Source organism: Dermacentor variabilis, chromosome 8 (genome assembly GCF_050947875.1).
Source record: "Dermacentor variabilis isolate Ectoservices chromosome 8, ASM5094787v1, whole genome shotgun sequence".
In the NCBI taxonomy this organism is placed as follows: Eukaryota; Metazoa; Arthropoda; class Arachnida; order Ixodida; family Ixodidae; genus Dermacentor; species Dermacentor variabilis.
In genome coordinates this window covers 92,019,481-92,031,910 of record NC_134575.1, presented here as the reverse complement: position 1 = coordinate 92,031,910, position 12,430 = coordinate 92,019,481, and the positions used below count along the sequence as shown (strand labels likewise).

Here is a 12,430-nt window from a genome sequence, read left to right as displayed (position 1 = left end):
TTCACGCTCGCAAACAGGGATTTGAATACATTCCGCAGAATGAATTTAGAAGGCTGGGCCAATTATCGCCTTTATGCTGGGAAGTTACTCAATCAGCTAAGCAAAAACAGCCTCGCATATGCCAACGTTCCAATGCTGTAGGATGGAGTCCAGTAGGCACCCAAACGAACCCCCCCCCCCCCCCACGGGGTGTTCTAACATGATTGGCTACACTCTTACCTACGTCAGCAGTTGCTAGGCGACGGCGGAGCCGAACAGCTGATCACGAGCTGTTCGAATACGGCGCGCGCAGCCTCGGAGCCCATGGTGCGCGAGCGCACCGGCAATCCCTGCAGAACAGATTCTGCTCCCTGCAGAATGGGTTCCAGCGAATGAAGGAACAAGCAGACAGCATGGCTGTCAAACTGCTCACTTCGTATGCGCTACAATAACTACAGAAAAGGGATAAGTAAATGTGGAACACGCTTTTATTATAAAAGCGACCCGGATCATGGCGAATGAAGAGCTATATACAAACATATGATGGTGGCAAGACACGAGATAACTTATCAGTTTGTGACAAAAATCGCCATGAGGTGCACTGGATGAAGTTATTTACAGATGGGGTGTCCCCGTGGCTTGCGGCACTCGGGTAGGCTTGATGAGGGTGAGCCGTCGATGGACATGACAAGGGTGACGAAGTTCTGTTAGCGGCTTACGTGCTCGCAATGCTGCACTGCGCCTTTGATGAGCGTGAGGGATGATGAAGTGGATGACGTGCGGTGGGCCACAAGTGACGAGCACGGCCTTACTTTTTCGCCGCCGCCTTCTTGGGTGCTGCCTTCTTCGCAACCTTCGGCTTCTTCGGAGACTTCGCCTTCTTGGGGCTCTTGGGCTTTTTCGCAACCTTAGGCTTGGCCGCGGCAGCCTTCTTGGGCTTCGCCGCCTTCGGCTTGGCGGCCTTCTTGGCGGGAGACTTCGCAGCCTTGGGCTTCGCCACTTTCTTGGGCTTCGCCGCTCCTCCGGCAGCCTTCTTGGGTCCACGCTTGGCTCCAGTAGCTTTCTTGGGGCCTGCCGTCGCCTTCTCGGCCAGGCGGAAGGAACCAGACGCTCCGGTGCCCTTGGATCGCTTGAGCAGGCCGGACTGGACAGCGCGCTTAAGAGCAAGCTTGAGGTGGGTGTTCACTACCTTGGTATCCTTGCCGACGTCGAAGTGGCTCATGATGTACTTGTGAATGGCCTGGCGAGAAGAGCCGCCGCGCTCCTTCAGGGCCTCGATGGACTTCTTCACCATCTCGGTGTACTTGGGGTGGCTGACTGGCTTCTTCGCCTTCTTGGCACCTCCGGCAGCGGACTTGCGGCCCTTGGCCTTGGGTGTCGCAGCTGCGGGCTTTGCTTCGGCTTCAGACATAGCGGGAAGTGGAAGGGTCTCCGTACCTGAACACTGGCGAGGAACCACACAAATAGAAGGCGAGCGCCGACGTGAGCGAGCGGAGGAGCTGACGTCCGAACTGGTTGCTTGACGAGAGAGCGAGTGAAGCGAAATGCGGGGAGCGGCCGCTTTTATAGAGGGGGCGCGGACGTCACGGAAGACTACAACAATATCTCGTGCTGGCGAGCGCCGCAAATGCCGCGGCTCGAGTTTGAGATTGTGTTTGTTGTGCTCAAAAAACGGTTGCTCGCTCATCGTGGCGGCGTCGCACGATTACGAAAAGTAATCGGTTTTGTAGTAGAGGCTTTGGACGAGCACTGTGCAATTTTTTTTGGCGGCGCGTAGCCGCAAAGTTTTTGAAATACGAGTTTCACGGCGCGCCGGTGTCAACGAGATTGTGCTAATTCCACGGTTCGAGTCTCGGCGTTCGCGCCTCGTCGCGTTGGGGCCGCTGACAAGTGTCTGAGAATAAAATTCAATGATTCTTCCACGCATTTCGACCGTTTGTCTCGAGTCGGACGGCGCGGATCGAGCGTGAGCGGCGATAGAAAATCGCCGGGGAAACACAAATTTGCGCTGACCCGCCATGTTGACTGCTTCGCTGGCCGCTGGCGACGTTCAGATTTTTCGTGTTTTCAGCAGTTTATCGGTCGATTTGTGTCGAAAAAAGTGCAACGAAGCTCGGGACAGAGTCATTGTACATTTTGACACTGGCTTTATTGCACTTCAGGCAGATTTCGGCGAGCGGCGGGCAAAAATCGAGACCGGCTTCCCCGGACTCGTCGCCGCGATTTGTGACGTAGCTGCTCGCAGAGACGACGATCACCGTCGCGCGATCGTGAATTTTCGGACCTTTTTTCGACACATATTAGCGCGAATTGCGTCGGAAAAGGCATGTAGGATCTGAGGGACACTTCTATCGCGCTCCTCGACGGAGTTTCTGCGCCAGAAGTGCCTTTTAGAGCGAGAAAACTTTGCTCGTCGAGTCGGACCCCATGGATTGCTACGGCGCAAATCTGCCTGCGCTGGGTTTTGGCCACTTTTTGGCATCCTGGGGAACCGTCGTTTTTTGGGACCGCGAAAGGTCGGAAAAATGTGATTTTTGCACGGGTTGTCCCCCGGGGCACACCTGCGAAGCAACTGCGGCCGAAATGAACGGTTAGCGCGCCCTGTGCGATGGAATTTGACAACTTGGTTTCGATGCGTAGTAAACAGCTGGGAGCGCTGGGCACTCGCTGGGGGCCCGTTACTAGGCGGTCACCGTTGGCGAGTTTGGCACTTTCGTGGCATGTTCATGGCCTGTATTAGGCTGATTTGTCCGCAGAATTAGATTGAGACTGCAGACGAGCGCTAGAGATTCGCGCGGGCAATTGTTGACAAGTGTTTACTTTTAGTTTCGCTTGCAAATTCAACATTTTGCCGTTGGCCCCCGTAGCGAAAAAATTCGCTGTGCTATCATACAGCATTCCCATATCGCCTGCACTATGTTGTAAACAGTAAAACACTGCAAGTTCGTCCGTTATTGCATAGTTCCTGGCACTCCTGCCGGATGCATTCAAAATATGAGTTACCATATAGGATGCAAGCTTGGATGTCTCGCATAATATATATTAGCAGTCTCTGGCGGGAAAAATTTATGAGCTCTAAGGTGTGGAAGTAAGAAAAATATTTAGCGAGAAAGATAGCTCACGCCACGAAACCGTGAGAAGAAAATGCATTTCTGTCTCGCGCACTTTCCGTTAATTACTGTTACCCATAGAGCTTCTCAAACGGCGAGGTGGGCCAGATTGTGGCGGTCGCTATAACACGCTGGCAGATAGCTCGGCCATACGGCACCTTTTCTCAAGCTATTCAAAGCCTGTTGGAAGACGGCAAAAAAAGAAAAGTCCCAGCGGTTGCACACTCATGAACCTCAAGCTGTGCACAACGCAATCATACGGCGTGCGCAATTAGCGCACCCTTGCACTGGGTGAGCGCCAGATCGCTGCCGTGTTATTGTGCTCCACTCGTTGGATGCACTAAGGCAGAACAGTTGCACCAATGGCCCCGCTCCCAGCGGATATTCATTCAGCTCTAATGTATAATGTGAGAACACCATGTACGCCGGTACGAGCATATATATGTACATGCAAATTTTAATTTGACACAATGATCCTGTGATGGTGATGGCTGTCACACGTATCGAGTAAGTGGTGTGTGTGTGTGTGTGTGTGTGTGTGTGTGTGTGTGTGTGTGTGTGTGTGTGTGTGTGTGTGTGTGTGTGTGTGTGTGTGTGTGTGTGTGTGTGTGTTTGCGCCTGCTAGAAACAGCGAATAAATCATTAGTTATTCATTGGTGTCACTCAGCTGTCTGCTAGAGCGTGACTTTGGAGGAATGTAATTAACAAGCGGAGCTTAATTAATCGGGACTTACATGCTGCAGGAACATCTCTATTGCCAAAGGTAGCTGGGTGTTCCGTTTGTTAAAATGTATCTAACCAGCCCATACATATGCGTGGCTTGCACGGGTTCGTTTAGCTGCAAGCCAGCGTATGGCTTTCCCGACTAATGGCGCCAGAACAAGTGATAATCAGTGCGCGAAATAGCCGCGTTTCTCAACGTAACTCACAAGACTACCATATTCTTTAACTAACCCCTTGTCATCAACTCACTTCGAACCACTGCCACACAAACACACACACACACACACACACACACACACACACACACACACACACACACACACACACACACACACACACACACACACACACACACACACACATGCATCACAACGATCTGCAACCTCGCGACAATGCCTTATTCATTTCTTAACCCACCATTATGCATTGCTATATTAACTTTATGCAAATGCCTGCACTTGGTACACTGAACACTACCAAAGTTTTGCGCTGTCGATGAAGGTCAATTAATGCAAATATAAAGAACACAGTTATTACCACGGCGGTGCTCATTTAGGCTTTTATGGCTTCCATTAAATCCCAGGTGTAGCTATTGTAGCTACAACCCTTTGACCAGTGCCAGTGTATTTGTGCAGGTCAGCCTTAGCCGAGCTCGGTTATAGAATTCGCACTGCATATTTGTTTTCGTACCTCGAGTATGTGTGCACTAGAATTCACGTTTTATTGTCTCTACATGGGAATTGGATCTGAAACGAGGCTTTGTTTTTCGTTATAACGAATATGGCGCGATCTTCGCCGTTCACAAAACCACGCCTTTTGGAACGTTTTGCGTCTGTTCGTGATGTCCATTATTTAAATTACGTGTTAAATGTGTCTCGTGTATTGTTCACGTGATATTGTGTTTGTTATTTATGAATGTTACGGAACCCTCCATAACAAATCCTTTGTTCTTTTTTTTTTTTTCACGACGACAAACTTCTTGTCAGTGAACGTGGGCTGGCTTATAATAAGCAGCGCCTTCAATCACCTTATCTAATTGTCAGATATTACACATTTGTGATCAGCTAAATTACTAACCCGTACTGTGGGTGCACTAGAGGTGCATCCACACTACGTCCACGTTAAGCTGCGTACAAACGGTTTGTGATTATCCTATGAATTATCGCTGCGCGAGATCAGCACAGAGCGAACATATTTCACACCAGCCATCGCTGCTGGCCATTCTTGTTCAATGTGAGACAGCTCACTCGTATGCGTATTGGATTAATGCTCCCATTCTCCACGCATCGACCTCCCGGCAACGATAGTCCAACGCGCCAAATCGCTTAAATTATTAGCGCGCTCAAACGCTACGGAGGAGGCTTTCTAGGGACCCAAGATACACAACCGGCGGCACTCACCTGCCCCCCCCCCCCCCCCCACCACCCATATATATTCTGACTTATCTGGAGCTCCTCAAAAGCCAGCGGTCCCTTCAATTTCGAGAGGCACGCTAACAACCAGCGAAAGCTGATATGCGCCGTAGGAAAGCGCGATTTGTAGTCCGACGAGCTAATTTTTGGGGTTGTAATAACGACTTAAGCCGCCAAAGTACGCAAAACAAAGCACGCGTGGCATCCCTCTTATCCTACGTGCACACATACCTGAAAAAAATTCACGTTTGCGCAGCCAAGAAAGCCACAAATAACAGAGAACGCCATTCGGTCGTTCGAGAAGCTTCGACACAAATCGGGGAGGCTGGACGCCGCTCTCGATTTCGACCCTCCTCCGCTCGAGGTAGGCGCGAAGTGCCGCAAAAACCTGCTCCAAATTGTAAGGCAACACCGTCCAGAGCTTCGATGAAATTTTGATCGCACAAATCGACGGATAAATTGTCGAAAAACCAAAAAAAGGCGAGCGTCGGAAGCGGACGGCAAGGCCGCGAACATGGCCGTTCGCGGTGAAATTGTGTGTTTCCCGAGAGATTTTCTCTCGCGCCTGGCGCTCGATACGCGGCGTTCTGCTCCAAACGGACATTCGAAATACGTGGAAGAGTAATCGATTTTTACTTTTCGACATTATTTGGCGGCTCGGTCGCGGCGAGGCGCGAATTACGAGCTCCGAACAGAGCGTGGAACGCGATCCGACGACCGCCGGAGCGGAGAAAAACGGCCTTTTCGTAAGCTTCCCGGCTTCGTATCGGAAAGAAACTTCGCACGAGCATTGATTGAATCCTGGGGCATGAGCATCGCTAGCATTTTGAGTCTTGCAGCGTCGGTTTGACGCGCGAGCGGCACTTTTTTGAGACCGAACAAACACAGTCCAGCTTGCGGCGCGACCCCGCTGTAGCGGCGTTCGGCGGCAGACCGTTGCGTGGTTCTCCCGGCGGTCCGCGCGCAAGCAACCCGTTTGGCAGATTTGGTTCCAGGAAAAACAGGCCAAAGAAACTTCCAGTGCTGAGTATTTGAAATGGAATTGATACCTTGTTAGGAGTAGTACACGCTTTATGCACGTATGTGCTGTATTGCATGTGCGGGTTGCTTCACTACGTGTGAAAAAAAAATCGACCGTCACTTTTTCATACGTGCTGTGATCGAAATCGGCCCTGCGTTCTTGAAGGTTTGTCTTTATGAATGTCCTGGTGCAGATTTGTTCAAGGAAGGCTGCATAATGCCACACGAGTCGCATTAACTGGAGGTCTCTATGGTCATGTTCGAGGACTCCGGGATCCAGATGAGTCCTTCTGTGGTCCGTACCGCGGTCGACACCCGCAGGTCTACCCAAGTGAAAGTCACCAGCGCGGTTGGGCTCAGCATGCTTTGCATCGACAGTCGTAACTCCGCGTGATATGTGGTCCTTGTTTAAATGGCTCTCCTTTCGCTTTCGCCAGGCTTCTAGCAACCATGGCCGCAGGTCCACGTCTATGGACGAGCTGCGAATAAAGTTCTGCATTGCCCAATTGGTGCAAAATGACACACACACATTCGGCAACAGATGCGCATAAACAAAGGCTTATCGAAGTTACAAGTGCGTCAAGATCACGCTTTCGGTGTGGCTAACAAGCTTAGATCGTAGATGAGGTGCCGTAACGAGAACAGCAACTTCGCACACAGGGCTCTTCAATATCCGTCAGTGACAGTTGCTTTATAGCCTTCCCTCTTTCAATAAATGAAACGCAGAGATGAAGTTGACGTAATTAAGAACTGTGCCGAACTGCATGGTTCCGAAACAGCAGACGTTTCGAAATGTGCTTCACATAGCATTGGAATCACATTTGTGACAAGGAAATCGTGGCAAGGAGTTTTCAAGCTCGCCTCTGTGGCACGTTCGTCAGAACCCACAGAACTATGTGCTGTTAAGAAATGAACGAATGCACCGTTGAACGAGAGACTGCGATCGACGCTCGACATGCAGTCTCGGTTTTGGTTAGCCGCTCGCCGAAATCCACATGAAACATCGTACAGCGTTACGTAAACTGCGCAGCGACACAGTCGTGAACTTCAGCAAAGCTTTCCCGTTCAAACTCGGCGACTGACGTACGTAAAATGTGTGAAGAAACCGTGACGGCTCTGGTCGACGGTGCAGTCAGCATCACAGGTCGACCTGTGCTTCCTCGGACTTTTTCTCGCGCCGCTGGCGCTCGAGCGACGATCTTCCGGTTCAAGCTAATCCTCGAAGGTCGTCGTGGGATCAATGACTTTCACTTCCGAGCCGTTTCCGCGGAGTCTAGCGCCACGGGGCGCTAATTACGAGGCGCGAAACGAGTGATGAGCGCGATCTGCCGCTCCTCGAATCGGCGAAAAGACGCGTTTTCGCCGACAATGCGCCGGCGCAGAGCTCGCAAACCTGGCACGAACTTCGCACGATGTGTCTACCACAAATCCCCGGCGTTCTTTTCGTCGGGCGACGATCACGCGGCGCGCGCGGGGCGGTTTTTCGTCCCTCCACAAGCACAATCCTAGAGAGCGGCTGAGGCGCCTGGGAGGGAAGCGACGGAGCGGGCGGCTGCCGGGTTTTGGCGTTCCGCAGTTTTCTTCGGTAGCCCGACCGCTCCGCGCCGAGGTAGCGCGAATAAATGCAAGGCGCCCGCTATGTTGGCTTTCGTGTACGAGGGAATGAACGAAATAACGCGTGCATTTCGAGCGTGCTCGGTGCATGAACACCGAAAAAAAAAAAATGGAAGGGCATTTGTTTACGCATCGCTGTTACATGCAAATCATTTAATTAATCGTTACACCAAAGCGTTGCTTCACATGGATTCCAACAAGTGCGGTGGGTCCTTTTCTTTTTTTTTTTTTAACCTATGGACATGCACAGCCTCTACATAAGCAGGCGAAAGGGGGGGGGGGGTTATAGCGATGAAACAAAACGCCAACTAGGCAAAGGTTAGCAAAGATTTAAAAGCGATTCGCTTCCGGTTTCTATCATTTCGCCGTTCACCGTCCGCTCAGACGACGCCAAGCCATCCTTATCGCCAGTATCAACCAACTTAGACCGACGAATTATCAGAAAAGCACTCTTGACTTTTGATCGCAAACAACTAGATGCTATGCTCAGTCATTTCCTCACGCTTCGTGAGCGCTCGAAAAGTTCAATGCGTATAATTTTTTTCCCGCTTAGCAGCGAGGCTGTCATTCGAGGAGCCCGTATCGGTTTCCATTGAAGCTTTTCGTGCTGCAATATGCGGCGGACGCCAGGGTCCGTATTTCGTAACGATATCCATTTCATGTTTCCATTCCTTACGACGTTCAGCCTCACCTGCTTTCTCGATCGTCGCTCTCTTTTATTTCTTTGCAATACGTTTGCGACCGTTTCTTGCGAATACAGAAAATGTGCGAGCAAGTGATTCTCCCAAAATATCGCGATGCGCTGTCGGGGACCATTACAATCACACCCAAACTTTCTATAAAAGAAATTATTGCAATGTAATTAACGCAACATGAGATAAAACGGAAGCTTGATTTATATACATGACCACCCGCAGTGGTGGTGTAGTGGCTAGTTTTTTTTCTTTCATGGTATTTATTACAGTAGCAACAACCCGATGGCGCTTCGCTGCCAAGCACGAGGTCACGGGATCGAATCCCGGCAGCGGCGGCTGCCTTTCGATGGGGCCGACTTGCAAGAACGCCAGTGTACCGTGCATTGGGATCGCGTAAAGAAAGAAAAAAAAAAAAAAGCCGGATCGAATTTCGAGACCCCCCCACTGCGACATGCCTCATAATCATATCGTGGTTTTGGAACGTAAAACCCCAGAATTTGTTTGAATTATATTTACGTGAGTAAGTCAACAACCAGCTCAAGTTCAGTGGCTCGCTGGCTAATCGCATGTGTAGTTGCGACGGTAACAATGCGGACCTCTTATCCCAGCATGAGAATGATTGACGCTATTCTAATGACTGATATAACACATTTTTTCTTCTCTATTCTCATGGTTACCTTGTTATTCTGGTTCTGCTCTTTCGATATGTGTTTCCCGTAGGACTGGAATGGTATACACGTGACGAGGAAAACGCGTCAAGCACTTTGGCACAAATTACAGATTACATATGGCCCAATTACATGTGGCACAAATTACAAATTACATGTGGCACAAATTACAGAGAACAGAATGGTCATTGCACGTTCGTCAGAACTCACAGAACTGCGTGCTGTTGAAAACATTGAACGAGTACAGCGGCGAACGAGAGGTTGCGATCGAAGCTCGACACGCACTGTCGGTTTTGCTGAGGCGCTCGCCGAAATCTTCACGGAACGCCTCACGGCATGGCACAAACTGTGCAGTGACACAGCCTTGAGCTTCAACGAACTTTACGAGTTCTAATTCAGAGACTAAACTTCGTAAAATGCGTAGAAACACCGCAACGCCAGCGGTGGACGATGCAGTCGACATTAGAGGTCGAAGTGTGCTTCCTCGGACTTTTTCTCACGCCGCTGGCGCTCGACTGAGAACGTTCCGGTTCAAGCTAATGCTCGAAAGTCGTCGGGGGGTCAATGACTTTCACTTTCAAGCCATTTCCGAGCAGTCGAGCGCCGCGGGGCGCCAATTACGAGGCGCGAAACGCGTACTGGGCGCGAACTCCCGCTCCTCGAATCGACGAAAAGAGGCCTTTTCGCGGACAATGCGGCGGCGCAGAACTTGCAAACCTCGCAAGAACTTCGCACGACGTGTCTACCACAAATCCCGAGCGTTGTTTCTGTCGGGCGACGATCACACGACGCGCCGGGAGCGGTTTTTTGCGTCTCAACAAGCACAATTCCGAGAGAGCCGCCGGGCCGCCGAGGCGGGAACGAGCAACGGAGGAGGCTGCCGGGGCATTGCAGTCTTCTCCGGCATTCCCTCTCTCCCCCCTCCCCCTCCTGCTCTCAGCTGCGAGGTCGCGCGAGCTATGCCCAGCATCGGAAATGTTGGCCCGGTTAAATTGGTAAAATTATGTGCACGCGCTAATTATCGTAGTAGCGCGTGTATTTCGAGCGCGCTCTAGTCTGTGCAGATCGATTTGTGCGCGTTCACTATGCGGATCGAAAACGATCAGCTGCGTTTTTCGTTCATTTCACCCTTCTCCGTTGGTTTCAGATGACGCGCCGATATCGTTATCGTCTGCATCGTCGGTCACTCGGCGCTGCGAAGGATCGGAAAATGACTCTTGACTTTTGATCGCAAACAACTGCTCTGCTCGCCATGCTTTGCACTCGAAGAGTTCATTGCGTATAAATGCTTCATTTAATATAGTTGCCTTTTTCGTTTATTCCTGTCGGTTTTCATTGAAGCTTCATTGCTGTAATGCAGCGGTCGCTGCATTACATTTATTTTTAACTCTTTATGAGTGTGAACCTCACTTGGCTGTCTGCTTTCATCGCAGCAATCTAAATACAGCGACTCGCCAGCCATTCACATCAGAAGTTCCGATGGGAACAATACATGCATCTTATCGCGCTAGTATACACAGGGAGTCCCATGTAAATTGAGCCAAACATTAAAAGTATGCAAATGCCACGTCGCTGCACAGAACCAAGGTAACGTTGTTTGCCGTCCCTTTGTGATACTCAGATTGGGTTTTTTTTTTTTTTCATTCGGCCTATATATTAGCCTAAATAATTAATCAACTTCTCAAATGTTATAGTTAGACGAAAAGTGCCAATGAGAAAATTGTAGAGCTACATTATAAACTCCCGATACGGCTTTGTGTTGCTCGATACGTGTCACATAAAAGTGTTTTTTCTTAGCGTGAAAGAAACCCGCGAATAATATGCGAAGTGCCTCGAGCGGCCAGTCGCGCGGGAGGCCGAGGCGCTTCGTCTGGCCTATTCGCCTCTATGGACAAGAGTTTTGATTTGAAAAAAAAAAAAAACCTTGCATATAGAATATGGTAAATGGTCCGGCGGACCATTTGGTACTGGCGTTATTTAATACGTACCCAAATCCAAGTACAGGTGCGTGCCTGCCTGAGTCGTAATTTGGACGCCGGGAATGGGAATCGAACAAACGACCTCGTGCTCAGCAGCCCAACGCCACCGCGGCGCATCGTTCGATCCTTCCTTGAGACTAGCTGAACTTCTCCGGTTCATTGGACGAGTCGGATTCGACGACCGGCGAGGAAGTGACTATCCCCGTCCAATGCGCAGAAAGCCATGTACTTGGAAACAGAACGCCCGGAGGCCACCTGCAGGTCAATGTCGTCGACTGCGGCCTGCGTGCCACCTGCCCTGCGGTAGAGCAGGCATTGTCGCCTCCCCGACCACGCGACACCAACAGCAGCGGAGGTGGCAGACCTCCTCCTGGCTGTGGACGTACTCGCGGAGGAGCTGCCAGCGACCCCGGTGACCATCTACTGCGACTCCAAGGCGGCACTTCTCAGCCGGCAGTGGCCAGAAAGGGCCAGCCTTGGGGTCGCCCTGCTCTCGACCAGGCCGATGGCGCTCCAGGAGGCAGGCTGCTCGGTGTCCCTGCACGGACTTCCAGCCCACGTGTGGATCCCGGGCAACGAGGAAGCCGATGCACTGGCACAGAGTGCCCCCCACTGCACGCTCCCGCTCAGCCTGGCATTGACAGCTCACGACTTCACAAGCCACAGGCTGCGACGTCATCGGCTGGCCTGCCATCCGGACAAGCGGCCGTCCCTGGGCCGCCCTCCACGACCACTCCCGCAGCGTGGCCTCGCACGCAGGTAGACCTCCCTCCTGCTGCGACTGAGGATTGGCTGCTGCTGGACGGGGCCATGCCGCCACCGGCACGGCCTCGTCGCCTCTCCAGCCTACGCTTTCTCTGGGGAGCCCGAGACACTGCAGCACCTCCTACGGCCGATCACAACAAGGCTCATAGTGTGAGCCTTCAATGCGCGGTAAAGCAGCTGAGATGGTCAGTTCAGTACGAGCGTGACAACCTCTAGGTTCTCTGGCATCCATTGTTAACTCCGTAACTCTTATTTCCTTTTGTATCCAGTTTCACGTTTGACAAAATGCTCCTTTGAAGCTGTAAGTGCAGTGTATGCTACGAAGCATTGTCGGCGCAATTAAATAGCGGGGAAGAACGCGACCCAGACTCCCTAATGCCCCCGGGTGGGGTAAACATTTATTCTTCGCTGAAATTCAAGCGTAACGAGCGAAACGGGGACCATGTAAAATGTGAGTGTTGAAAG

At 51.2% G+C, this 12,430-nt stretch overlaps 1 protein-coding gene across 1 annotated transcript; it reads right to left on the bottom strand.

Annotated features, from left to right (window-relative positions):
• Positions 1 to 449: 449 nt before the first annotated feature.
• Positions 450 to 1,526, bottom strand: LOC142590410 (histone H5-like). Its single transcript, XM_075702495.1, has one exon. The coding sequence runs from the start codon at positions 1,388 to 1,390 to the stop codon at positions 788 to 790; it is 603 nt and encodes a 200-aa protein (XP_075558610.1). The 5' UTR covers positions 1,391 to 1,526; the 3' UTR covers positions 450 to 787.
• Between the last annotated feature and the right edge of the window lie 10,904 nt (positions 1,527 to 12,430).